At 36.9% G+C, this 27,892-nt stretch overlaps 3 protein-coding genes and 1 pseudogene across 10 annotated transcripts in view; 2 read left to right on the forward strand and 2 right to left on the reverse strand.

Moving 5' to 3' along the window:
- The first annotated feature begins 51 nt into the window (after positions 1-51).
- The window catches only part of LOC147495804 (bifunctional fucokinase/GDP-fucose pyrophosphorylase-like), a 46,057-nt gene continuing 18,216 nt past the window's right edge, over positions 52-27,892 (forward strand). Inside the window, exons 1-4 of one of the 3 annotated variants that reach the window (XR_015197729.1) lie at positions 99-861; positions 993-1,410; positions 2,141-2,247; positions 3,318-3,457. Coding sequence is in view for 1 of the 3 variants with exons in the window: in XM_086564522.1 (XP_086420648.1) it covers positions 316-861; positions 993-1,391 (945 nt within the window). In the remaining 2 variants the exon portion in view is untranslated. Of the gene's footprint in view, positions 862-992; positions 1,625-2,140; positions 2,248-3,317; positions 3,458-27,892 lie in introns of those variants that run through there. The other 2 variants (XR_015197728.1, XM_086564522.1) reach the window with 2 other exon arrangements.
- LOC147495805 (protein LEAD-SENSITIVE 1 pseudogene) lies at positions 3,238-3,828 on the forward strand (annotated as a pseudogene).
- LOC147495806 (uncharacterized) lies at positions 19,936-26,227 on the reverse strand. 6 transcript variants are annotated; one of them, XR_015197732.1, is made up of 5 exons: positions 25,551-26,227; positions 23,727-23,792; positions 22,635-22,716; positions 21,949-22,078; positions 19,936-20,475 (listed from the first exon to the last, which is right to left on the reverse strand). XR_015197732.1 is itself a non-coding variant. In XM_086564527.1 (4 exons), the coding sequence occupies exons 1-4, from the start codon at positions 25,560-25,562 to the stop codon at positions 20,276-20,278; spliced, it is 360 nt and encodes a 119-aa protein (XP_086420653.1). In that variant the 5' UTR covers positions 25,563-26,227; the 3' UTR covers positions 19,936-20,275. The 6 variants fall into 6 exon arrangements, 4 of the variants coding, with proteins under 4 accessions (XP_086420653.1, XP_086420652.1, XP_086420655.1 ...); XM_086564527.1 differs by lacking the exon at positions 21,949-22,078; XM_086564526.1 differs by lacking the exon at positions 21,949-22,078 and having other exon boundaries at positions 19,936-20,481.
- Positions 26,486-27,710, reverse strand: LOC147495807 (uncharacterized). Its single transcript, XM_086564521.1, has one exon. The coding sequence runs from the start codon at positions 27,639-27,641 to the stop codon at positions 26,541-26,543; it is 1,101 nt and encodes a 366-aa protein (XP_086420647.1). The 5' UTR covers positions 27,642-27,710; the 3' UTR covers positions 26,486-26,540.

Consider the following 27,892-nt stretch of genomic DNA (forward strand, 5'->3'; position numbering starts at 1 on the left):
AAGAAGCCCAAAACCACAACAAAATACAACCACGACTTGATCCCATGAGTTCGTGACCAAACTAGCTAAATAGTCAACAACACTACCAACCGATAGTGAGTAAACTTACTCTAAGAAATGAATCTCATCAAATTTTTTTTTTCTCAAGGTGAATAATACTTGTTGGATATCGATTAAGATGGTGTAGGTTCACCCAAGAAAATATACTACATTCTGAATAAACACAACGGTAGAACTAGAGTTGAATATTTCAAATTTGGTGGTTGGAGTGATACTCCTCCTTGGAGTTTGGAACGTTCTGGCTGTGTTCTGAACATGGGAATATGTTTGAAAGGTTCTCGTCCTGTTGGCACCATAGTCGAGACTACAGCAACTGCTGGAGTGTTTATCTGTGATGACACTGATAAACAACTTTACATTGAAGATCCTTCATCAATTGCTGCACCATTTGATCATAATGATCCTTTCCGACTTGTTAAATCTGCACTTCTAGTGTCCGGTATTATCCAGGGCTCTTTTCTTTTATCAACAGGCTTAAAAATTACGACATGGGCCAATGTTCCCCGTGGCAGTGGTTTGGGGACTTCCAGTATTTTAGCAGCGGCGGTTGTAAAAGGACTTCTTCAGATAATGGAAGAAGATGATAGTAATGAAAATGTAGCTAGACTTGTTTTGGTCTTGGAGCAAATCATGGGCACTGGAGGAGGTTGGCAGGATCAAATTGGAGGTTTGTATCCTGGTATCAAGTTCTCTGCAAGTTTCCCTGCAGTGCCATTGCGGCTTCAAGTTATTCCCCTAATGGCTTCCCCTCAGTTAATGTTGGAGTTAGAGCAACGACTGCTGGTGGTTTTTACAGGCCAGGTCAGCCCTTTTCTTTTTTGGTCTAGATATGTGGTCTGTTTTGTTAGCTGCTGATTCTTCACTATCTAAAATTTCTCTTTCCTGGACATCTGCCATTTTTTTGTCTTATACTATCTTGGCATTATGTGCAGGTCCGCCTAGCAAATCGAGTGTTGCAAAAGGTGGTACTTCGATATCTTCAACATGATAACCTGCTTATTTCTAGCATAAAGCGTCTTGCTGAACTTGCAAAGATAGGCAGGGAAGCTTTGATGAATGGGGATGTAGATGAGCTGGGGGAGATAATGCTAGAGGCTTGGAGGTTGCATCAAGAACTTGACCCATATTGTAGCAATGAATTTGTAGATAGGCTATTTGAGTTAGCCGACCCCTTCTGTTCTGGTTACAAGCTTGTGGGTGCTGGTGGTGGGGGATTTGCTTTATTACTTGCCAAAAATGCTGATTTTGCTAGAGAACTGAGGCACTTGCTTGAGAAATCTTCGGAGTTTAGTGTCAAAGTCTACGATTGGAACATTTTTTCAGAACACTAGTTGAGGTCTTACTGTTAAGGTAGTTTGTTGTATTCTTTTTCTGGTTATGTTGAATTTCCTAGTTATTTATTGTAAGCATTTATTGTCATCTCCTCTTTGTAAAAACAAAACAAGAGCAAAAAATGCCTTCTCGAGGCCATCTTGTGGATAGCCGCCTGTAATTATGTATTTCATTTGAACACAATAAAAGTTTAGCAGACCAGCAGTGCAACTGCTGTTTTCTTTGAATAAAATTTGTTTGATCTAAATACGTACCAGCAAATTCCGATGCTAACGAAAACTTATTATGTATCTTTCTCTGCAAGAAAATGCCAAGCCAGGATCACGTTTCTAGTGGTTCTCTGTGATTCAGATCTTAGATGGTAAGATCAAAGCAAATTTAGCAAAACTTCCGGCCTGGTACTATTTAAGATTTTTGTTGAATTCGGCCTCCAAGTCAACACACTGTAACAAGAAAGCAAAACTTTCTCCGTAGCTAGTGAGAAGTTCCTAAGACCAGTTCACTGGTCACTACCAACTTAGAACCAAAAAAAAAAATGGCTCCAGTTACTGGTTGGCGATAGGATTCTTGTTTAGAAGGTGTAGTAGTAAGAGAACTCTTTACGAAACAAAACCTAATAAAAGTTTGCAATCATACATATGACCATCAGCAGGTATTAATTAGTTTAGCAATGGATATATCATCTCTCTCTGTGTGTGTTGTTGATTATTGCTTAATATATAATCTTTGTTTCTATCTTTCTACGCAGCAACAGCTGAACCATGGGTCTTTTCTCTAACAGAGTTGAGAAGACTCAAATCAAACCAGGTGATCATATTTATACTTGGAGAGCCTTCTACACTTACTCCTACCATGGTAACGAACAGCCCTACTTCTACTTTCTTTCTCACGTTAATGCTCAGTTTCTCTTCAAATTCTAGTTTAGGATACACTAGTTTTCAAGTAATGGTGCTTTGATCATGATTTGCTTTACAAGGATACTGTGCAAATTGATTTATTGATGAGGAGATCGATGAGAAAGGTTTAATGGATATGATACAATCTGGAGGATTGTAGATTGAATTTGGGATTTATCGAGGGAACCAGTGCCTCCAAGCTAGATAACTCAAAATAGTATTCAGCCTACTTCATTCTTTGTCTCTTTGATAGTCTCATTATACAGAGAGAGGTTACAAGTTCAAATAGATGGAACCATATCCACCGGCCCATTCCCCTTACTGCACTATCCTAATGACTTGCAACATGATGCCTAAATAGTAGGAACTTACTAGAGACCAATTCAACATAAGCTTTATGTAAACTCAAATCTACTGACTCAAATACTCAACAGTCAACACCAATATAGACCCATGATCCAGTGTTTATGTACACATAACAGTATAAAAGCTAATAGTGAAGTGAAAAAAATTGTCATTGGTAAGTTTTTGGTTGTTGATGAAGTGGGAATCTTCGGTTGCTCTCAGCCACTGTATATTCCCTAATCTTCTGATAGATGGTGAAAGGATGGGATGATAACTTCTCCAGCACTGAATTCAGGACTAGTTTTGCTAGCGGCAATGGTAGAACTTACTATCAATGTCTTTAAGGCTATAATACATACAGAACACTTAACCATGGTTAGTGTCTCTTTCTAAATTATTTCCAGCTGTTAAGGAAAAGAGACTCCGCACAGACTTGGTTGACATAGTTAATGTTGTAAGACAAATTAATGCTTTGTGCTTCCTATTCTGCATATCATGGTTTCTATGTGAATGCTTCTCCATACATAACCATGCATTTTCAGGTATTTATATTGGTGAAGGCAAAGTGGTTCACTTTACACCCCAACTAGATGGCAGTTCAAGCATGGAAACCTCCTGTGGCTCCTGCCATACATGTTCAAAGCTTCCATCTACTTATCCAACTTTCCCTAATTGTGGTTTCAGGCAAGAAAACAGTGGTGTAGTCCTCTCTTGCTTGAACTGCTTCCTTGGAAATGGATCCTTGTACTGCTTTGAATATGGCGTCACCCTGTCTGTTTTCATTGCCAAAGTCCGAGGAGGAACGTGCACTACAGCAACATCAGACCCCCCAGAACCAGTAATTCACAGGGCATTGTACCTGCTTCAGAATGGATTTGGGAACTTCGACATTTTCCCAAATAACAACGAGGACTTTGCACTTTATTGGAAGACAAGTTTTCTAGTTCTTGACAAGTCACGTATGGGTATGACTGGTCAAGCTTGTTCGCTTATTAGTGCCACATTCACAGCACTTCTTTCCTCTCCTCTGAATATGTCAAGGCAACAACGAGTTGGGTTAGCTACCTTAACAGCTGGGACGTACTTTCTGAGCAGGTATGTTGCTGATATAGGTGTCCGCAGTGATGTCAGTAAGGTGGCAGTGGAGAACCTGGCTGTGAACTTTGTTAGAGCGGCAATAACTAATAAGGAGTAACAACAACAATCTAGCTGGGTGCTCTTTAAATTGAGCAACGTCGGCCAATCTAGTTAACAAAGTATGTGTGTTCGTGGTAAGGGTCGGGGTGAACAGTTGCAGTTGTTTGACACTCAAGGTTGTGCGGGCCAATACATTGATTCATAAGTATACACTTTAGGAAATTTTGTGTGCTTGGGCACAATTTTAAGGCAAATTGGCATATTTCACTCTCGAACTTGTCAAGTTTTACCACTTACCCCCCTAATTCATATTTCTGGTACATTTCCGGCACCTGAAGAGTGGCGTGGAGTGGCGATGGAATTTCTAATTTTTTGCATGTGTCAAATTCTAATTTTGCCACGTCGAAAAATATAATTCCACGCCACTTTTCGGGTGCCGGAAATGAATTGGAAAAATGGAGCTGGATATGTTTTACAAGTCTAGGGTTAAAATTGCCTAAAGTGAAGTTCAGGGGTAAGTAGTAAAACTTGACAAGTTAGAGAGTGAAAATTGCCTTTTTACCCAATTTTAACTGAATAGATTAGGCATAAAGAGAACTTATTGGACTGCTTGTAATTATTGTGTGGAATAGACGAGTGGAACTTCTCTAGTGTGCTGTATGCCATGATTATGCCATGATTTTTATTGACAATCAATTGATACACACAAAAATGTGGCTCCATTTGGACGAGAGTCCAATACTCATCCAATTACATACCAAAATAATGAAATATAACCAAAAATAAAAGGAAAAAAAACAAGAAAATCTATCTACATTCCCAAATGATTGAACCCCACATGCCATCTATACGAAACCTTAATAATTTTCACTTGGAGATCTAATCACACGTCAGTTTATCCACGAACCAAGGAACCGTTAAGATCACATGTATGTAGGACAGGGAATCGGGTCGGGTAGACCCAATCCGATCTGACCCAATTATCGAATACATCGGGTTCGGGTTGATTTTCATATCTATTTATGTATTCGGGTCGAATTTGGGTATGGTGGTTTTTGTTCGGATATAATTTTTGGGTTTTTTTTTTTTTTAGTGTTATCCGATCGGGTCGGTCGGGTTCATATCGGGTTTAGATATTAAATTTCGGATTTAATCGAGTTTAAATTCGGATATTGTGAAACTATTCGGATTCGGATATAACCATATCCGACCCGATCCCTGCCCTACATATATGTTCAGGTTTGTGCATGTGGCCCACAGATAAATACTCTTTGCTTAAAAAAGCAAAACAAATATAGAAAGTAGTCAAAGTCGACCCTGCTTTCGAAACACCGCACCCAACAAACCCAAAGCACAAGCCGAAACCCACGTGGAGTACCACGTGCTATCTCCTTATAATCTTCCCATTTTTTCAATCAGAATCCACACGGTTTTACGAAAACCGCATGGGCCTGAACTTTAAGCCTGCACGGCATTCTGAAAACCGCGCCATAGAAGCCCATAATCCAGTCAAAGCCCACGCGGTGTTGGAAAAGTCGCACAAAATTTGATACAACACTAAAGCAAATACCAAATTAGAGCTGATTTGGTGTTTGGTTTGATATATTTTTGGTTCAGTATTCAAGAGGTCTCACCATTAAAGATGGGTTTTAGCAAATTTTCAAAAATTTGGTATTTGGTATTCAAGAGGTCTCACCATTAAAGATGCTCTTAGAGCATCTCTAGGTGGTAAAGGCATCAAGTGGGTCATGTTTCAAGCTAAATTTGAGGCACCCAAACAATGACCAACTCTAAATCTAGTAATAGTGGGACCCATTTTTATTTAATTTTTTTTTTGTTAAAAGTGGGTCCCAAGTTAGGTTTTTTTAATTATTAAAACTTTGTTTTGTCTAAAAAAATAGCTAGAGTTGCCCAAAAAAAACCCCACCACTCCTAGACTCAAGTTGAAAAAGTCAAAAAAAATAAATAAATAAATAAATAAATAAATAAATGTGACACTCCCATTGTCGTACGACATTGGGAGTGCCACGCCACATCCACATCCGAAACAACAAATGCAAATCTCTCGTTGAAACAGAAATTGCCCCCGTTATCGTAAGTTTTTGAATGATTTTTTTTCCCAATAGATTAGGTTTAGTTAGCTCGATGTGGTAAGATTAAAAGTCAGGTTTGATGTTTGGTACACAAAAAAATAAAGTATTTTTTTTTATGGAGATTTGGATCCGTTTGATGTTTGAATTGGTGCACAAAAAAAAAGTATTTTTTTCACTTGGTAATTTTTCCACAAGTCATGAGAGATCTTTCAACCGTATTTGTCGATCCAAGAATCTAGGTCCTTTCAACTTAACAAAGACCAAAGATTCTTAACACCAAACTCTCCCAATTTTTTTTTATTTATGAAGTTTTTTGTAATTGTATGTTTTTTGCAAAATTGCTCCGTGTAATTGCAAGCATAGTACAAAATATCGCGATATTTGGGGATATCTATCCATATTTCGAGAAAAAAGATATATAAATATCATGATATGTTTAGAGATATATACGATTGCAAATATCAGTGATATTTCGATAATATTTGTAATATTTGTGATATTTAGAGATATTTAGAGATATTTGGAGATATTTGGCGATATTTTGTATATATAACAATTTTATTTAATATTTACCATTATATTTCAAATAAATATAAATAATGTATCATGATATATCAAAAAATATCCACAATATCTACGATATTTATCGATATTTTGGATATATCCACGATATTTGTATGTGAAACAATGTCAAATATCTCCAAAGAAGGGGATATATCCACGATACATATCTAGAAATTGAATATCGATAAATACTCATATCCTGATATTTTGTACTATGATTGCAAGTAATGTGATATGGGGTTTTGGTTTTGACAATATGGGGTTTGTTTGTTTGAATTTTTAGCAAAAATAGTTTTTGTTTATTCCCGGAGGTATATCTTTGGTTTGTTACAACATGTTCTAGCAAATTTTTGTATTTGGGGCTTTCGATGAAACGCGTTTTTGTTTGGTTTAGTTTTCGCCATGATGAGTTTTACATAAGCAAAGTTACAATATTAGAGATGTTCATGACTGCTCTTGCCTTGTCAGTTCTTTCCAAATACCTTGCCCAGCCAGTAAAAGTACGAATGAACTCGTTATTGCGTTCGTCAACATTAGTGGTTGCTGTTGCAGCATTCAAGAAGTCTGCCAAGAGTCCTTTAAATAAAGAAATACTAGCAAATACATTTATAAGGCTCAATAAAGAGTGCGCCAACTGAAAAAGCAGTCTCATAGAAACATCATATTTCATAACCTTAGATACCTCCTCGGGTCTTGATTTCCTAATGGACTCGTAAGCCACACCAACCCACCGAATGGTCAAGTCAAATCCGTATTTTCTTGTTGTTAAGAGGAAGTGGAAATAAAGATTGTTTCCTATCAAGAGCAAGCCAATAGTCACGATTGAACTTTGAGAACAAAGACCACTCCCTTTGCCTAGGATCAGCAGGTATTTCTCCAACCCAAAGAAGTTGCATAAATTGTTTGACGTTTGTTACAGATTTGTTTGTTGTCGGAGATTTTTTTTCTTGTAACGAGTCCAGATCTACATGGGATGAGAGATGCATTTGGGAAGTGCAGGACCTAGGCAAAACTCTTCCATCACAACTTAACGTTTTGAACTAAAACTTCTTAATGACTTTCATAAAGTGCATACATATTTAGAAAATTTAGTCAACCATATATTCATCTATCAAGGTAGCAGGCCCGACCATAGGTCGGGCTTAATGGCTAGTTATATATGAGAGACTCATTTATTTATTTATTTGAAACAAAATGGGAGATAATTATGTTATTTGAGTGAGATTAGGAAGGTTCTTTTAAATTATCAATAATAAAATAGGGTTTGTTTTAATTTCAATGTGGAAAATGGGGTAATTATTTAATTTAAGGGACATTAGAGAGGTGTTTCTAAATTATTAATAAACAAAAAGACCTTATTCAAATTATATTAATAAAAGTAGAACTTATTCTAAATTTAGCTAGGGAGGTATTTCTAAATTAAGTAAATAAGGAGATTTAAATTTGCCTTTACTTCAGAATTACCGGCTATCATATAGTGTAGAGATTTGTCAACAGGTTTCCATAAATCTAGAGGTAAAACGTGATGGAAAGCCATGGATTTACTTGAATCGATCAGTCCACCAAAGCAAAAGTTTTTCCTTAGAAGAAAGGATTTTTACCTCCAAAAAGAAAAGAAACCACCAATGTGGAGCGACCGACTCCAGACTTGAGCCCGTAGGACAAAATCCTATACATACATCCACAGCGAAAAACACTCGAGAATTGAATCCGATTGGGTACGGGTACGGGTACGGGTTACCATTGTACCATTTTTTTTGCCCCAAATCCAGATGTGTGCACACCAAGTCTGTTGCCTGGAAAATATTATTGTATTATTATTATTAGTACAAGCATGTGTCTCGTGCTACGCATCAAATTGTTAAAAGAACTAAAGAGAGTTTTTTTTTTCTTGCCAAGAAAAGAAAAGAGAAACAATTTTCTAAAAATGGTGAAGATACAATTCATATACATAAAATTTAGTTTTTTAATGAGGAAGACTCTTCTAAAATTATTGAAGAAAGAGGTGGTTCAATTTTAATAGAGATCATGGAGCCAATTGTAATAAATAGGAGGGTGGTGATGATAGAAGAACCATTCCTCTACTCAATTCGATTAGTGAGTATACTTCCAAACATAGTATAAAATATCAGGATATGGGTGTTTATCGATACTCAATTTCTTGATATATATCGTGGATATATCCCTCTCTTTTGAGGATATTTTATATTGTTTGATAAATATTAAAATATTGTAGATATATCTAAAATATCGTGGATATTGTGGATATTTCTTAATATATCACGATATATAATTTATATTTATTTGAAATATAATAGTAAATATTAAATAAAATTGTTATCTAAACAAAATATCGCCGAATATCTCCAAATATCACAATACATCATAAAATATCATAAATATCGTCGAATTCAAAATATTACCGATATTTACCGTTTATATCTCTAAACTTATCGCAATATTTATATATCTTTTATATGCTGAAATCTCGATATTTATCACGATATATTACGATATTTTGTACTATGCTTCCAAGTCTTTTTACCTATCCACCCTAAAGTACTAGCCTAAAATTACTAAATTAGCCTTTAATTTCATTTTGCCTTTTTTTGGTTACATAAACCGTGTCGCAAAAGCTCCATAAATCTTTACTCCTTGCTTTTGGAAATCACTATACCTTTATTTTGATTCCCCGCTCCCCAAATTCTTTAGGAAAAGCATATATTTTCCGTGATAAAAAGTGAAAAAAAGTACTTAGAAATTAATTTTTATCTTAATCTGTTCTAAAGTTGAGACAATTACTGAGAAACCAAAGTGTTTGCCTTACTCCATAGTCCATATCGTACATGCAAATTTTGCATGGATCATTGTTGATTTTCTCACCGAGCGACACACATGATTTATGAAGTGGAACCTGGGTATTCAGATTAAATAGTAATCAGTTGTAAATATACTCTTGTTACAAGCTTAGTATCAATCTATATCACCTGTGCTCATTGAGAAAAGGCGATATCATGTCTGAGAAAAAAAACTGTTCTGAATGGCTTTTAGAAGGACCAGATTCGCATCTAAGAGAATCAATCTTATTTGCTGAAGAGAGAACTGCTGATTTATTTGGAGCACATCTATCTAGGGTCACCAGAAAGAGACCTCAACATGCAGGGAATTTTGGTGGAAGGAGGACACCTAGCTGTGAAAGGAGGAGAGGCAAAAATAGGTTTTTTGTTTGTTTGTTTTTTTTTTTTTTTTTCACAGCCCAAGTTGTTTTTCACCTCTCTAGTCCCAAGAGGCCTCCTACCGTCTGGTCAATTATATGTGGGCTATATGCACATTTGGCTTGACAATAACTTCAGCGCTCTGTGATGTGCAGACCCACTGTATTTGTAGTCCTCCTTGAGTAAATACACAGCAGGAACATCTTGCATTTGTAGAAATGGATGAGAATGCATTAGAGTCAGTCACAGGGAATGTCAGATTCCTTTGTTCTGCTAAGTGTGAAGTAGTATCTATGTAACAAATTAGAGCAGAGTGGGGCCCACAGGGCCTCCATCTAAAGGCCAATAACCAGTTTTCTCCTCTTGTGACATGGCGAAATCAAGTGATTTTAAGATGTATGCTGCTTTCTCAAAATAGGAGATGACCCTTAAGGATCTCCTCTTTTCTTCAAAACCTAACTTCATCTTATCAAGTTGCTTTATATAGTCTGCTTTGGGGATGGTTATTGTGTTTAGGGTTCCCGATTTGATGCGTTTGGTTTCTGATTTTGTATTCAACCATTTGGTTTCCACAGATTTTCTTACCATAGTTTCACGTTTGAAGTCCTACTTTTGTTTTGGTTTCGTTAATTTTGTGATCAATAGTTCTTAGTTGGTTAATTTGCTTCATTAAATTTGTGTAGGTTTTGCGAGTTGGAGTGTATTTCCATTTTGTCAGTATTGCAGTGAAGAACTGTTTATACACCTTGATAAGTGGTTTTTTTCTAATTTGTTTTATATCTTACAGCAGCGGAATTTATTGTTTTGTAGAATTATAATGTCCTATCCTCCTTAATGGTGATATATGTATTACTATATTGATCTTTCATAATTTTGATCTTAGTATATTAGACAGTGTAAAAAGATCAATGTTCAAAAATCAAAATTGTCTGACAATGTCTGCAGTGCAGAACTCCAGCTTTCTTAGCCTGAGTACATGTGCTTGGCTTTTTTATGTCCCTTAATAGTTTTAATAGTTGCTGAAACATGAGTGACTGGTGGACAGTGCTGCCTTATATGACCGTTCTTAAACACTGAAATGCATAGATGTCATTGTTCACAGTACATTAGTGCAACATTTAATAAATGCATCTATTTATTCATCCATTTCTTTCTTTCACTATATGTATGCATGAAAGCTTTGTGACTTTGTGAGATAAGTCACAACATGGACATACTATACAAGAGAAATGGCCAATTACCTATCCTTCATATTCTTATCTTCTTGTGCCTATCATATGTGCTGGTGCTTCTAGCTATAACAAGTTGGTGTTGGTTTGAGTTATGCACTGTTGAATCCCTAAATTGGTATGAAATAGCAGAATAATAAGGCTACATGTACAATTTTCTGTGATATGTTGAAACCAAAGTCTCTTAAAACACTTGGTCATCTTATATTTTCTAGACTGCTTGACACCAACTTTCGGTCCTAGGCTTTGGTGTGTCCCTTAATCACGTTTCACATGTTCATTGTAGTCCTGCTTCTAAAACTTTGTAACGGAATTGTGGTAAGGTCTTAACTCAATTTCTCACATATTTTCATCAATCGGATATGATTCCTGCAGTCACATTGAACTTTTTTGGTCTTGGAGCTAGGTTATTTTGTATCTATTCTTTTGTACATCTTCATACTTCTTGTACTTCAACCAATGCCTTAAACGAAATATGATATGCTTAATGGGTGTTTTTTTTAATAAGGCTTATCCTCACTTCTTCTAGGTCTTTCTTGAGTCTCTATCGGAAGGTGTTGCTACATCACATTTGGACCGACGAGACGAAGATTATAAAGAGGATAGGACAAAGGTGATTTCTTTGTTTACTTCATGATTAAAACACCCAATTCTAAAGCACAACTCAAACATTTCGACAAACCACAACCTAAACAAGGCACATTTCTAAGTTGACACGTCCCATAACCTGAAACATGACCAAGTGTGCTACATGAACAATGAAAACAAAAAATTCCAAAAATCCACCGACAAAAAACACCATAAACTAGAATTTCAAGTGACACCCACATTATACATTGAAGCAATTCAGCCATATACAGCAACATTAATAAGAGAAAGATAGATTTATTACCATGATGAGAGTAAGTATAAACAGCTTTCCAAGTGTAGATACGATCACCTGCTTTAATCTGAGTCTTCTCAACTTTGTTAGAGAGAAGACCCATTGTTGTTCACTGCATTGAAAACAAACACAAGAACAAATACTATAGAGTAAACAACAAGTCAATGATTTGTAAGACAAAGTAGATTAAAGGAAATGATGATGACTTCATTACCGTTCAACAACTGATACCTGTTCGATGTTGAAATGTTTTTTGCTTAGTACATTTGTTTTGCTTTTTTAGGCAAAGAGTATTTTTCTGTGGGCCACATGCACAAACCTCTTTAGTCAAGGAACATATATGTGATCTTAACCGTTCCTTGATTCGTGGATAAACAGATGTGTGATTAGATTTCCAAGTGAAAATGAAAAAGGTTTCGTATAGATGCCATGTGGGGTTCAATCATTTGGGAATGTGGATAGATTTTCTTGTTTTTTGTCCTTTTATTTTTGGTTATATTTCATTGCTATTTCTTTATTTTGGTATGTAATTGGATGAGTATTGGACTCTCGTCCAAATGGAGTCACATTTTTGTATATTAATTGATTGTCAGTAAAAATCATGGCATACAACATACTAGAGAAGTCAATAATTCTACACTGACATAGAAAATTGACACATTCGTCTGACACAGTGACGTGGCGGATGATATATGATATGTATCACCCTCTTACACAATGATACATGACGTATAGCACGATGATACAAGACATGTATCATTTGCTACATCACCGCGTCGGATAAATGTGTCAATTTTCTGTGTCAGTGTAGCAGTACTCCTAGAGAAGTTGTATCCGAACCCGACTCGAATAAAAAAAGGGCTATAAAAATCAACCCGAACGGCTATTTGGGTCGGTTAAGATCTAACCCGACCGATTCCCGCTCACGGGTGCAAATAGAAGTGGGGGCCAAAAGGAAATAAATAAACCCACAAAACCCTCCACGGTGAAGCAATTAGAAGAGGTTGAAAAAAGATTGTTGAATTGCCTAAGGAGTTGCCTTTTGCCTTATGAAGATCTGCATGACCTTTTATCTTCATAAAAAAAATGAAAGCCGAGGTAAACTCCTAAGTTCTCGAGGCGTTGAAGTTTAGTGGACGAGAAAAAGTGTTGGCCGACTAGCAAAGTCGGTAAAAAACTTTGGGATGATGATACCGAGAGGTCTAGGGCTCGAACCCCCACAAAGATCAAAAGAGTTCTTGATCTCATTTAAAAAGCAGGGCTTACCAATAAAAAGAAAAAGGTGTTTGCCCTCTATGGTGGATAATATGTTACACAGCCTTGCAATGTGTAATCAAATGATGGTTAGTTACACTAGCTGGCTACAAAATAATTTGCCACTTTTCACAAACATACCCTAATAATTAATATTTATATGGTTTTGTAGCTAATCAACTATTGGAAAATTATGATGGAAAGAGGCTAGAGGACGATTCTGAAGCTAAAGCTTGTTAGATATAATTGTTTAATTAGTCTTTCAGTATGTAGATAAGTCCTAGTCTTCAGGCAGTAGATAAGTCCTAGTCTTCAGGATAAGTCCTAGTCTTCAGGAGGATCTAGAGGCTTGTATTACGTGGTTAGTTATTTCATTTCTGTTTGTGTAAAGGCTATAAATAGCCCCAGTTTACTTTGATCAAATAAGAGATTCCTTCTAGCTACTTTAAGTTTCTCTGCATTCCAATTTCAACAATTGGTATCGAGCTACCGTAGAAAATTTTTGAGTTGAAAGTGTGCAGTGATTGTGAGAAGTGTGAGCGAAACAGAGTGTGAGCGTGTGTATGTGAGAAGTGTCACAGAGAGATCAAAAATATCAACCACAGAGAAGTTTCTGAAACCGTCCCATTCCGTGCTTCGATGGCCATTATGATTGGTGGTCAATGACGATGGAGAACTTTCGAGGAGCAAGGAGATGTGGAGTTTAGTGGAAGTAGGGATCTCCGCACCGGCAATTGGGACATCACCGACAAGTGAAGCCAGAGAAAGATCGTGGAGGAGGCCCGGCTCAAGGATCCGAAGGCCAAGAACTACTTGTTCCGTGCGATTGGTAGAGAAATCCCGGAAACAATTCTTGACAAGGGGACGTCAAAGGCAATTTGGTACTCAATGAAACGAAGTATCAAGGGTCCACGAAGGTGAAAGAGCGCAAACTTCAAGCTTTGAGAAGGGAGTTTGAGTTGCTTGCCATGAAAAAGAAGGAGAAAAGGTAGACGACTTCTTGGGACCGAACTTTAACCGTGGTGAACAAGATGAAGGCAAATGATGAGAAAATGGAGCAGAACGGTGGTTAGTAAAGGTACTTAGATCATTGACCGCCAAGTTCAATTATGTTGTTTGTTCATATAGGAGTCAAATGATCTAAGTACTTTGAGCATTGATGAATTGCATGGAAGTCCGCTTGTCCATGAACAAAGAATGCGAGGGGACACCAAGAGGAGGAACATGTGTTGAAAGTAGCTCAGGAAGATAGGTTTGGCAGAGGAAGGGGTCGAGGTGTGTTTAGAGGAGGACGTGGAAGAGGTAGAGGGAGACAACCTCTAAACAAAGCAATGATCGAGTGTTTCAAATGCCATAAGTTGGGACACTTTCAAGACGAGTGTCCCGACTGGGAAAAAAAGGCAAACTATGCTGAGCTGGAGGAAGAAGATGAGCTTTTGTTGATGTCCTATATAGAGCTTCATCAAACAAAGAAAGAAGAAGTATGGTTCCTTGACTCGGGCTGCAGTAATCATATGACCGGGAACAAAGAATGGTTCTCAGATTTGGTAGAAGATTTCAGTCGAACAGTGAAACTTGGGAATGACACGAAAATGGCAGTGGTAGCAAAAGGAAGTGTAAGGGTGCAATTGAATGGCATAACCCAGGTAATATCTGATGTTTATTATATTCCTGAGCTTAAAAACAATTTATTAAGCATAGGACAACTTCAAGAGAAGGGGTTAGCCATTTTAATTCGGGATGGAACCTGTAAAGTATTTCATCCTAGGAGGGGGTTGATTATGCAAACTGATATGAGTAGAAATAGAATGTTTTATCTGTCAGCTTCTATGGCATCAAGAAATTCTCTGTGTTTACAAGCTGAAGCTGTATCGGAGAAAGAAGCTCATATGTGGCATTGTCGTTTTGGGCACTTAAACAACAACGGACTGAGAATGCTTTCTTATAAAAAGATATATTAGAATGGGAAGATGAAGATGGAAGTGATGGAGAGGATGACCAGAATGAAGAAGCAAATGGTGGAACATGTTCAAACAATTCGAGCAGCAGTTCCAACAGTTTGAGTAGCAGCCCGACAGAGTCACCTCCAAATGAGCAAAACTCTAATGTACATGAAGAATTAGCTGAAGGGAGGGGTATACGAGGAAGAAGAGCACCAAGTTGGATGGAGGATTATGAAACAGGGGAGGGATTATTTGAAGATGAAAACTTAAATGCAATGATGGTGACTGAGAATGACCCAGTTTCATTTAAAGAAGCAATTTCAAGCAGGTGGTTGGAAGCCTCATGTATTTGACTGTAACTAGACCTGACTTGATGTATGGTGTTAGTTTGATAAGCAGGTTCATGTCCAGTCCCACTATGTCACATTGGCTTGCGGCAAAAAGAATTTTGAGGTACTTAAAAGGTACAACTGATCTTGGGATTTTTTATAAGAAAGGAGAAAGCAGCTTGAGACTTGTGGCATTTACGCATGGCGATGATTATCTTTGGAGACTTAGATGATCGGAGAAGTACATCCGGGTTTGTGTTTATGTTGGGTCCGAGCGCTCTTGGTGCTCAAAGAAACAACCGATGGTTGCTCTCTCGACTTCTGAAGCGAGTATATAGCGGCGGATTGTGTGCATGTCGGTGTGTTTGGCTCGAAGGGTGGTGGAGAAGCTTGGAATTAAAGAGAAATCAAGCACTATGATTATGTGTGATAACAGCTCCACTATCTGATTGTCTAAGAATCCAGTGTTTCATGGGAAAAAGCAAGCATATTGATGTAAAATTCCATTTCTTAAGAGATTTGGTGAACGAGGGAGTCGTTGAGCTGAGCTACTGCAAATCTCAGGATCAAATTGCAGATATTCTGACAAAACCAATAAAGCTGGAGCAGTTTGAGAAGCTTCGTGGAATGCTTGGAGTGACTGAAGTAAGCTAAGTGCAGATGCATTAGCTTAAGGGAGGGAATGTTAGATATAATTGTTTAATTAGTCTTTCAGTATGTAGATAAGTCCTAGTCTTCAGGCAGTAGATAAGTCCTAGTCTTCAGGATAAGTCCTAGTCTTCAGGAGGATCTAGAGGCTTGTATTACGTGGTTAGTTATTTCATTTCTGTTTGTGTAAAGGCTATAAATAGCCCCAGTTTACTTTGATCAAATAAGAGATTCCTTCTAGCTACTTTAAGTTTCTCTGCATTCCAATTTCAACAAAGCTACAACAGGAAGCAATGGTATTTGTTATGAAATTGTACTTACATTTCTTTCTAGTCTTTCAAGTTGATCAGATATACGCTGCTAACAGTAGAGAATGGGAATATATCAAACCATTAAGTAGACCATAGCACACTATCTAATTGTTCCTTTATATTGTTTGCACCACCCCACCTATTATTAAACCAGGTGAACTTTGAAACCCAAGTAGGTCTTTAATTGAGTCGTTTATGGATGTAGCATTGAGTTTTCTTAGGTTAAGGCCTTTTCTTAGATGCTTTTGATTTCATTAAGAAGATTATGTCGGGCCTATTTTCCTAATGAGTCCTATTAGAGTTAAAATTGCGGGAGGGAAGCCTATACCTCTGCAACTCACGACCCGACATTTTGGAGCATCGGTAGCTGATTTTGGCTCACCCACGAAATCCTTTCGGATGTGTATTGTATTCCGTGTTCCTCTTGATGGGATCTGAGACAAAAAGTTTTGTGTTTTGTATATGTGAAAGATCAATATTATCTTGGTCGAACTGGGTTGGACTTTTTTTGTGCATTTGCTTATATGAAGTTGAAAGGTTTTTGTGCAACCAACTGAACTAGGCTTAGCATTAGGGGCCTTAGGTTTGGAATGGAATTAATGGTTAAGGACTACTTTTAGGCTAAACCCAAAGCTCCATGTATATATATTAGGGAGGGATAGAGCAACATTCTTATGCGCACATTATTATAGTCACATTTTAGACATACAAATGAATTAAAGATCCGGTTTTGTAGAGATGATCTCCCCACCATGAAGATTATTCTCACAAAAAATTATAATATTTGGATATGTCCAACCATGTAAAAATTAGTGTTCATTTTTGAACTTTTCATCTAAAAGTCCAAAGTTTTTGCGAGCATGTTTTAAGGTTAGAATCCATATATATATTATAGAAAGCATATCCAAGGAATCGGGTTTTGACTCTGTATCGGTATGGATCCATGGTTCCTAGAGAGTGTTATAGACCCTTGGTTGGTAGCCTTGTAGGAAACCTCTGGCGAGGAGATTTGGTCACTCTTTCTCTCTTGGAAAGAAAATAGATACCACTGGACTGACTGGTTTTTTGCTCATTACTTAACAAAAAAAATGTTGCCGAGAATTAATTGTCAAGATCTTTGTGGCGGCTTTTCTGAGATCCGGGTGAGTAATAAGAGTTGTCGATGTTATTTCATCTCCAAATGGGAGAAAAGCATATCTTAGTTGGAAAATTCGGTTTATTTCCATACCTTAGTTTTTTTAAGGCATTTATGAGGTACCGATGAATTAGAGTTGAAAATTTATTGTGGAATCATTAATCCTTACGTATGAGTATATCCGAGAGTTGGAAGCGGCAGCGGGAAGCGGGTTGGGTTGGTCGGATATGGCTATATCCGAATCGAATCCCAATCGAATAGTTTCATACTATCCGAACCCGATTAAAACCGAAATTTAATATCTGAATCCAACCCAAACCCGAACCCAACTGGATAACACTAAAAATTCAAAAAAAGCCCAAAAAATATATCTGAACCCGAACCCGACAGACCCGAACCCGAATCCGACCTGAATAAGTAAACGGATAAAAAAATCGACCCGAACCCAAACTATTCGGATCGGATTCGGGTCAAATCCGACCCGATTCCCTGCCCTAGTTGGAAGCATAGCTGATCCTGTATTTTCTACGTGAACGGTTAGGAAATTTATGAGAAAAGAATCAAAAGATTAAAATTTTCAGTATTGATATCGACCTTATAGAAGTCCACGACTTAGTGAGATGGGAGGTTATCTTAGATGTTCCGAAAAATATTGATTTTGTCTGAGTTTGTGGATTTTGATTGATGTGACCTTGTTTGTGTATTACTCTATATATCTGCAGTAGCAGTCTCTGTGCTGTAAAAGCTAAAAAGTGCTCTAATAGGATGACCCATTACACATTTCCCTTTTTCTGATTTATGGTGAATCTTTGGAAGGACCGCTGCAAATTAATAGATCAGGAAAATTTAAACTCCGCTGGAAATGTATATATCCCATCTATGAAGCACCGACACGTCTCTAAGGGTGAAGTATCGGTGTCCGACCCGATACGCGATTTGGAGTATCTGATTTTATATATATATTTTTTTAATTTCCGACACGCGGGGACACGCAAGGGACATGCCGGGGACACGCCAGAATAGTAATCTCACGTAGGGGTGCAAACGGATAGGTTCGGATGCGGATATGCCTGTATCCGAATCTATCCGAATCCGAATCCAAAAATTTATACCGATATCCGAATCCGAATTCGAATCCGACGGATATTAAAAAAATTATCCGAATCCGATTTCGGATATCCGAAACGGATATCGGATAATATCCGATCCGAAAATTAAAATTAATTAAAATTTTATTTGCTTTAAACAATTCATTTTACCATTATAAAAACTAGTATAAATATATATATTTGTCATTTATTATTATTATTTTGTTATTATAGTTTTATATTATTAGTTTATGATTTTATATAATATTTTATACAATAAAAATGAATAAATTAATTATATATAATAACTATTAATTTTTAAATCGGATCGGATATTATCGGATCTCTTGAATATATGGCGATATCGAATCCATTATCCGAAACCAATCTGGGACATAAAAAAATATCCGAATCCGAATCCGAAATTTTCGGATAATATCCAATTTTTCGAATACGAATTCGAATATTTGGATATCCACTTGCACCCCTAATCTCACGCATACAAGAAATTTTTGAGAGAGAAAAGAGGACAACTTAGTTAGGTTTCAGCCCCTCCTCACACTTCACGTGATGGCGAATATATATATATATATATATATATATATATATATATATATATATATATATATATATATATTCAAACGTGTCCATGACGTATCCGTGTCCTATATTTTTGAAAAATGTCGTGTCCGCGTATATATATATATATATTATTCAAACGTGTCCATGACGTATTCGTGTCCTATATTTTTTAAAAATGCCGTGTCCGCGTATCCGTGTCGTATCTTATCCATGTCGCGTGTCGGTATCCGTGCTTCCTAGTATCCCATTGTAGGATTTGTAGCTCACTTTTAATTTGGGTGTGACCTAATTCATTTTGTTCGTTGCCTACTGCCACAAGAGTAGAGCACAAATTAGATGATGCTAACAAGTTGCTTGCTACTTACTATGCACAAATTAGATCTCACCGTCTCACCGTCTCATTCTGCTCAGTTAACTGTGTTGGTGATAGACCAAAAAAGTTGACCTCTCGCTTTTCACTGTGGATGTAGGGGCTCAATTCCGAAGTCGGTCACTCCGCATTGGTTGTTTCTTTTCTATATAATAATTAATGCCCTGCAACATTCTGTGTATTCATTTGATATTTCGGGTTAAGTGATACTGAGATTTTAGAGTTCAAGGACAATTTTTTTGAGAGAATTGGTCGTAAAATGAAAATGTACGAGTTCAAAGTTTTAGTGGTTCAAGGATAATTTCGGGTAAACTCCAACAATAATTTTCATTTTCCCTCTTCACCTACTGAATATGTCGATCAGATATGTTGGCATATATTTTGAGAGAATTGGCGTATAGTTTCCTCTAGTATGACATCCTCTGTGCTCTTCTTGTCATTGCACACTACTTTTTGAACAACTACGAAACCACTATCATTTGAGTTTCATTCATCTGAAATCTGAATTTGTACTAGCTTGCTAAGGACTAGAAAGATTTCTCAAATTTTCAGAAAACTAAGTTCAGGTGAAAATACAGTGCAATAATGACTTTCAATTGTGACATGAGAGTTGAGGATTTGAAGTTCTGAAAGCCAGTTAAACATGAACCGTATGCACAACTAGAAACCACTGTCCTAAAAAAATTGAAACCAGGAAAACCTTGCAGGTAATAACAAAAAATTTGGTGATTTCGGTTACAGCGAAAGATGTGCTCTGTAAGACTGCAAGTGTTGGTCCTCCACAAGAGATCCACCAGTATTCAATTAAAAAACATTGCAGAATGCTTGAAGAGTTCAACCCCGGCCCATGAAAAACAAGCATTAACGAGACTCAACCATGGCTTGGGACTCGTCCATGGCTTTCTTCTTCTTCATGGCTTTCTTCTTCTCCACAATTTCATTAATCGCCTCAATCAATCCAGCGTGCTCCTCTATAATTGCATAAATGAGATCCATCTTCTTTTCCATAAGAGCACCAAAACCGGCCAAAGGAGCAATTGTATCAGGTCGAGCCTGGACACCTGAAGCTACAGGGGAAAAAATCATTAATACCAATTTTAAAAGAAGATCATATATGAGATTTCATTTGCAAAAAATGCAATAGAAAGTAGAAGCTTTCAACTTCACAAGATAGATAGTTTGTGTGAAAGTGAAACCCAAATGAAATAGAAAGAAATGTAACTACAATGATACAAAGAAATTATATTCATTCCTGTTCACGTAACTTTTGGGCAGTATTCACGGGGAGAAGCTTGTTAAAGTCGGGCACAATGACAAGATTCAGTCTCTGTATAGTGTATCCTACTGAAGAGCAAAACGATATACAATACGCATACTCAAAGGCTATCGTGGCTGAGCCAAAATCAGCTACTGGTGTTCCACAATGCTGTCCCGGAATTGCAGAGGTATAGGGTTACTCTCTGCAATTCAAAATCTAATGGGACTCATTAGGATAATAACTAACATAATCTTTTTAATGGAATCATTCAAGCTTTTTTTAATAATTCAACTAGCATCAGATTTTTCTGTCCACTCAACTTCAAGGTCTCAAAAACTCATATGAAGGTGAAACCTGGAGTAGAGAGAAATACGACTCTGATGATATAAGGAAATTAAGAGTGCATGTTGACCAACTACGAATCCATCAACATATTACTCTCAATTAGCTATTTAAACTCAATAAGTATCATCATAGCATTACAACCAGTCAGATTAAATATTTTTACCAATAATAGAAGGGCAAAAAAGGAGAAAACTTTATCAAGGCATGGAAACAAGGTATAATTAGAAATATGCGGCCTACATGATAAAAAAGCAGGATAATCTATCCAGCATATTAGTTTCATAAACCTAAGACTAGGTAAGAAACTTCTTGTGTGGAACCTCATCAAAAGTTGCTTACAACGATATAAATTTATCTACTCTTGACAAGGTTAAATATATATATCTACTTGAGCTGATACTTTCTGAGGAGGCTCTCCATTATGGGAAGACTTCGTCACCAAAAATCAGTCCTCAGTTCATCTTGTAAGTTCATTATTGGTGGTGGAGTTCATTTGGAGTCTATCTATAAGGTGGAGTTCATATAACCATTCCTATGAAGCACATAGAAGGTAAACTGGATTGTAAACAAAGTATATGTGTTCGTGGTAAGGGTCGGGGTGAACAGTTGCAGTTGTTTGACACTCAAGGATGTGCAAATTTTGTGTGCTTGGGCACAATTTTAACTGAATAGATTAGGCATAAAGAGAGAACTTATTGGACTGCTTGTAATTATTGTGCGAAATAGACGAGTGCAACTTCTCTAGTATGCTGTATGCCATGATTTTTATTGACAATCAATTGATACACAAAAATGTGGCTCCATAATACTCCAATTACATACCAAAATAATGAAATAGCAATGAAATATAACCAAAAATAAAAGGACAAAAAACAAGAAAATCTATCCACATTCCCAAATGATTGAACCCCACATGGCATCTATACGAAACCTTTTTCATTTTCACTTGGAGATCTAATCACACATCTGTTTATCCACGAATCAAGGAACGGTTAAGATCACATATAGGTTCCTTGACTAAAGAGGTTTGTGCATGTGGCCCACAGATAAATACTCTTTGCCTAAAAAAGCAAAACAAATGTAGTAAGCAGAAAACATTTCAACATCGAACAGGTATCAGTTGTTGAACGGTAATGAAGTCATCATCATTTCCTTTAATCCACTTTGTCTTACAAATCATTGACTTGTTGTTTACTCTATAGTATTTGTTCTTGTGTTTGTTTTCAATGCAGTGAACAACAATGGGTCTTCTCTCTAACAAAGTTGAGAAGACTCAGATTAAAGCAGGTGATCATATCTACATTTGGAGAGCTGTTTTATACTTACTCTCATCATGGTAATAAATCTATCTTTCTCTTATTAATGTTGCTGTATATGGCTGAATTGCTTCAATGTATAACGTGGGTGTCACTTGAAATTCTAGTTTATGGTGTTTTTTGTCGGTGGATTTTTGGAATTTTTTGTTTTAATTGTTCATGTAGCACACTTGGTCATGTTTCAGGTTATGGGGCGTGTCAACTTAGAAATGTGCCTTGTTTAGGTTGTGGGGTTTGTCGAAATGTTTGAGTTGTGCTTTAGAATTGGGTGTTTTAATCATGAAGTAAACAAAGAAATCACCTGTCCTATCCTCTTTATAATCTTCGTCTCGTCGGTCCAAATGTGATGTAGCAACACCTTCCGATAGAGACTCAAGAAAGACCTAGAAGAAGTGAAGATAAGCATTATTAAAAAAACACCCATTAGCATATCATATTTCGTTTAAGGCATTGGTTGAAGTACAAGAAGTATGAAGATGTACAAAAGAATAGATACAAAATAACCTAGCTCCAAGACCAAAAAAGTTCAATGTGACTGCAGGAATCATATCCGATTGATGAAAATATGTGAGAAATTGAGTTAAGACGTTACCACAATTCTGTTACAAAGTTTTAGAAGCAGGACTACAATGAACGTGTGAAACGTGATTAAGAGATACACCAAAGCCGAGGACCGAAAGTTGGTGCCGAGCAGTCTAGAAAATATAAGATGACCAAGTGTTTTAAGAGACTTTGGTTTCAACATATCACAGAAAATTGTACATGTAGCCTTATTATTCTGCTATTTCATACCAATTTAGGGATTCAACAGTGCATAACTCAAACCAACACCAACTTGTTATAGCTAGAAGCACCAAAGACATATGATAAGCACAAGAAGATAAGAATATGAAGGATAGGTAATTGGCCATTTCTCTTGTATAGTCTGTCCATGTTGTGACTTATCTCACAAAGTCACAAAGCTTTCATGCATACATATAGTGAAAGAAAGAAATGGATCTAATATATAGATGCATTTAATTAAATGTTGAACTAATGTACTGTGAACAATGACATCTATGCATTTCAGTGTTTAAGAACGGTCATATAAGACACCACTGTCTACCAGTCACTCATGTTTCAGCAACTATTAAGGGACATACAAAAGCCAAGCACATGTACTCAGGCTAAGAAAGCTGGAGTTCTGCACTGCAGACATTGTCAGACAATTTTGATTTTTTAACATTGATCTTTTTACATTGTCTAATATACTAAGACCAAAATTATGAAAAGATACAACATCAATATAGTAATACATATATCACCATTAAGGAGGATAGGACATTATAATTCTACAAAACAATAAATTCCGCTGCTGTAAGATATATAACAAATTAGAAAAAAAACCACTAACCAAGGTGTATAAACAGTTCTTCACTGCAATACTGACAAAATGGAAATACACTCCAACTCGCAAAACCTACACAAATTTAATGAAGCAAATTAACCAACTAAGAACTATTGATCACAAAATTAACGAAACCAAAACAAAGTAGGACTTCAAACGTGAAACTATGGTAATAAAATCTGTGGAAACCAAATGGTTGAATACAAAATCAGAAACCAAACACATCAAATCGGGAACCCTAAACACAATAACCATCCCCAAAGCAGACTATATAAAGCAACTTGATAAGATGAAGTTAGGTTTTGAAGAAAAGAGGAGATAATTAGGGGTCATCATCCTTAGGGGTCATCTCCCATTTTGAGAAAGCAGCATACATCTTAAAATCACTTGATTTCGCCATGTCACAAGAGGAGAAAACTGGTTATTGGCCTTTAGATGGAGGCCCTGCGGGCCCCACTCTGCTCTAATTTGTTACATAGATACTACTTCACACTTAGTAGAACAAAGGAATCTGACATTCCTTGTGACTGACTCTAATGCATTCTCATCCATTTCTACAAATGCGAGATGTTCCTGCTGTGTATTTACTCAAGGGGGACTACAAATACAGTGGGCCTGCACATCACAGAGCGCTGAAGTTATTGTCAAGCCAAATGTGCATATAGCCCACATATAATTGACCAGATGGTAGGAGGCCTCTTGGGACTAGGGAGGTGAAAAACAACTTGGGCTGTGAAAAAAAAAAAAAACAAAAACAAACAAATTGTCCATCTGAAAAAATTGAAAATAAAAATGAAAACAAAAAACCTATTTTTGCCTCTCCTCCTTTCACAGCTAGGTGTCCTCCTTCCACCAAAACTCTCTACCACTTCTCTTTCCCTTCTCCTTAACCCATATGCATTTACATATGGCGCATAGACACTCTATAGGCGCTCTAGATTCCAGAGCTTCTCATGTTAGGCGCGTTTGCGCTCTCGCTTTTGCTCAACGATATGATAACTAAGGTTGGGAAACACAGAAATAGGGTAAACTGTAATACAGTGAGGACCGGCTCTACATCACCTAAAAACGGTGAGAAGAGAAATGCAACGGAAAGAGAAATATCACAATTCTATAAACCAGCAAGAACCTGTTGAAAAAGAAGTAATACGATAGAATGAAGCTAACAAATGGCACGAAGGAACAATGCTTATCTATAAAATATCAACTCACATCAACTCATTTGTTTTATTGCTGCAGCATGTACACCAGAATAAATAAATTCTTTAAGAGAATAACATGAAGGAACATCAAAATAACTCCAAAAAAGGCAAAAACAAAGAAAATTCAAACAACATCCTTTTAACCATAAGAAATCATCCAAAAGAAAAGTATATCACAGTTTTCTAAATAATCAATCTCGAAACAAATACAAAACATATTCTCGATAACTCCTAATAGAACATCAAATATGTCACGTGACAAGCTAAGTGATAAATTGTACTACTATAGATATTATGTTGACTTGTTGACTCGTTATGCACTCAAACGATATCTCAAGAAACAGTGATAATATACATATTAGTATAGCATATAACTCGCTTAGTATACGAGCTAATAGTATCCTATAAACAGAAACAAGATCAATACAGTCTTTCATTAATACCTATGCGAAATCCCAGAAAAGACCCAAGTTGAATAGCCTCGGTATTACATGTACACCAAGGAATAAATACAATCTAAATGAAAAAGTAAACACAATATAGGATGGAGACAGGAGAGAAGTATACACTTTCTGTTGACACATAAATTAGCAAAAGAATTGATGAAGAATTGAAGATAGCAACTTACAGATTTCATCATCCTGGTGGGATTGGTTGGAATCTTCACAAGGATATGTTATTAAGAATAAGTCCTTGGAGACTGAGCCATCAATCAATATGCATACTAACGCCTTTATTTGTCACTCAAGAAGAACTTACGAAGAATAACCCCACCTTCATCATTCATATCATCTGTCAAAAGCACATCCAGTATCATAGATGTGGTTTCAGCATTCACTGAGAAACCCCTGTCAAGCATTGCTTTATGAAATTGGAGTGCCTTTTGAGTATCTTTTTCCTTGAGAAATCCTTGAACCATGATATTGAAAGTATGGTCATTTGGAGCCACACCCTTCTTTTCCATCTCAAGAAACAAACTTTGAGCATCATATAACATCCCCTCTTTACAATAGCTATTGATCAATGTCGTATATGTTATGGTGTTGGGTTGCACCTCTTTTGAAGAAAGGCTGTAAAATAGTTCCTTTGCTTCCAACAACTTTCCTTCTTTGCACATGTGGTGAATAATACTGCTATAAATCACAACATCAGCTCTTAACCCATTTCTTTCCATCAAATGAATCAATTCCATAGCTTCAGAAAGACCACTGTTAGCACACAAACCTTCTATTAAAATACCATATGTGAGAATATCTGGACTTTGTCCATGAGTTTGCATGTCTTCAAAAAATTTCTTTAAGGCCACAACTCCCGACCTTACATAGCCCACCAATAAGGGTGTTATATGTAACAACATTAGGTTTCAAACACTTGCACTTCAAATTCTCATAAAGTTGCATAGCCTCATCTAATCTCTTAGCCTTGCAATAACCATTAATCATTGTGTTATAGCTAACAATATCGGGTTCCAGACCAGCATCCACCATTAAATCAAAAACATTTCCAGCCTCTTCCATTCGACCACGCAAACAACACCCATCCATCAAAGAGTTGATATGTGATAGTGTTAGGGCCCACATTTCTTTGAATCATCTCCTCTAATAGGTGATGTGCTTCACTAAGCTCCCCTTCTTTGCAATACGTGATCGACCAAAAATCTGTATGTTGTCACATCTGGCCAGACTCCTCGACTGATCATATCATGCAACAATTCAGTTGCCTTGTTCCAATTACTGGAGATGCATAGGCCATAAATCAAAGATGTATATGTGACGACATTAGGCATTATACCTCTTTGAAGCATCAGTTCAAACACTTGAAGTGCTTCACTGGTCCTACCCTCTTTACCAAGGGCATCAACGAGAATGGTGAATGTTACTACATCTGGTGAGATGCTTCTTTTCAACATATCTTCAAACAAACTTACGGCTCCTTCTAATTGACGAATGCTGCATAGTCCATGAATCAAAGTGGTGAAAGTAATGGCATCTGGGACAACTCCTCGAGCAATCATATCCTTAAAGAGATTGACGGCGTCATTCACCCGATATTGCTTGCAAAGACAGTCAATGATCATATTGTATATGTGGACATGAGGCTTAAGTTTTTCCTTTTCCATTGAGCTCATCAGTTGAAGGGCAGTTTCTGAATTTAATGATTTGCAGAACCAATTGATGACAACCCCATAAGTGACTTCATCTCGGGCTATTTTGTCAAACAATTCCAAAGCTGGTGCTGATTTGCCCTCTAGAAACAAACCCTTGAGAAGAGAATTCAAAGTAAAAGCATTCGGTTGAAACCCTCGTTTAAGAATATTCCCCAACACAGCAAACCCAAAATCCACCCGACCAATACAAGAGTAGCAATTAATCAAAGTGTTAAGCGTCACAATACTCGGTTGGACTCCAGCGGAACCCATTGCATTGTACATGGATAAAACAATAGAAAAGTGTTTGGTCTTGACAAGGGCTCCTACCAGTTGATTGAAAGGGTGAATGGAAGGCAAGGGTCGATACCGAATCAACTCATTAAAGAAACCCAATGCCTCGTCAAGCTCAAGTGTTCCAGATTTACAACGATCTCTAACCAATTTGTCTAATAAGTCAAAATGAAGATGGCCTTTATCGGCAGAAATGGTTGTTTTGAAACGAAAGAAGGAAAGAGAATGCAAGATAGGAGAGAGAGTAGCAGAAGAAGAAACCCTTCTTAACATCGCCATTTTGAGCTAACGGCTGCAACAGTTGAGTGCTCGACCAGAAAAACTTAATTTTCACTCTCTTTTTTCTCATTAAAAGTGGAAGCCCAAAACCACAACACAACCCAAGAAGCCCAAAACCACGACTTGATCCCATGAGTTCGTGACCAAACTAGCTAAATAGTCAACAACACTACCAACCGATAGTGAGTAAACCTACTCTAAGAAATGAATCTCATGAAATATATTTTTTTCTCAAGGTGAATAATACTTGT

This window comes from Coptis chinensis, chromosome 6 (genome assembly GCF_015680905.1).
Source record: "Coptis chinensis isolate HL-2020 chromosome 6, ASM1568090v1, whole genome shotgun sequence".
In the NCBI taxonomy this organism is placed as follows: Eukaryota; Viridiplantae; Streptophyta; class Magnoliopsida; order Ranunculales; family Ranunculaceae; genus Coptis; species Coptis chinensis.

Excerpts from the sequence above, each read along its gene's own strand:
- LOC147495807 (XM_086564521.1), bottom strand. The coding sequence starts at position 27,641 with ATGGCGATGTTAAGAAGGGTTTCTTCTTCTGCTACTCTCTCTCCTATC.
- LOC147495806 (XM_086564526.1), bottom strand. Across the intron at positions 22,717-23,726 it reads AGAACTGTTTATACACCTTG|GTCTTTCTTGAGTCTCTATC; the intron begins GTTAGTGGTTTT and ends CACTTCTTCTAG. Across the intron at positions 20,482-22,634 it reads TTATAAAGAGGATAGGACAG|CTTCAGGTGTCCAGGCTCGA; the intron begins GTGATTTCTTTG and ends TTTCCCCTGTAG.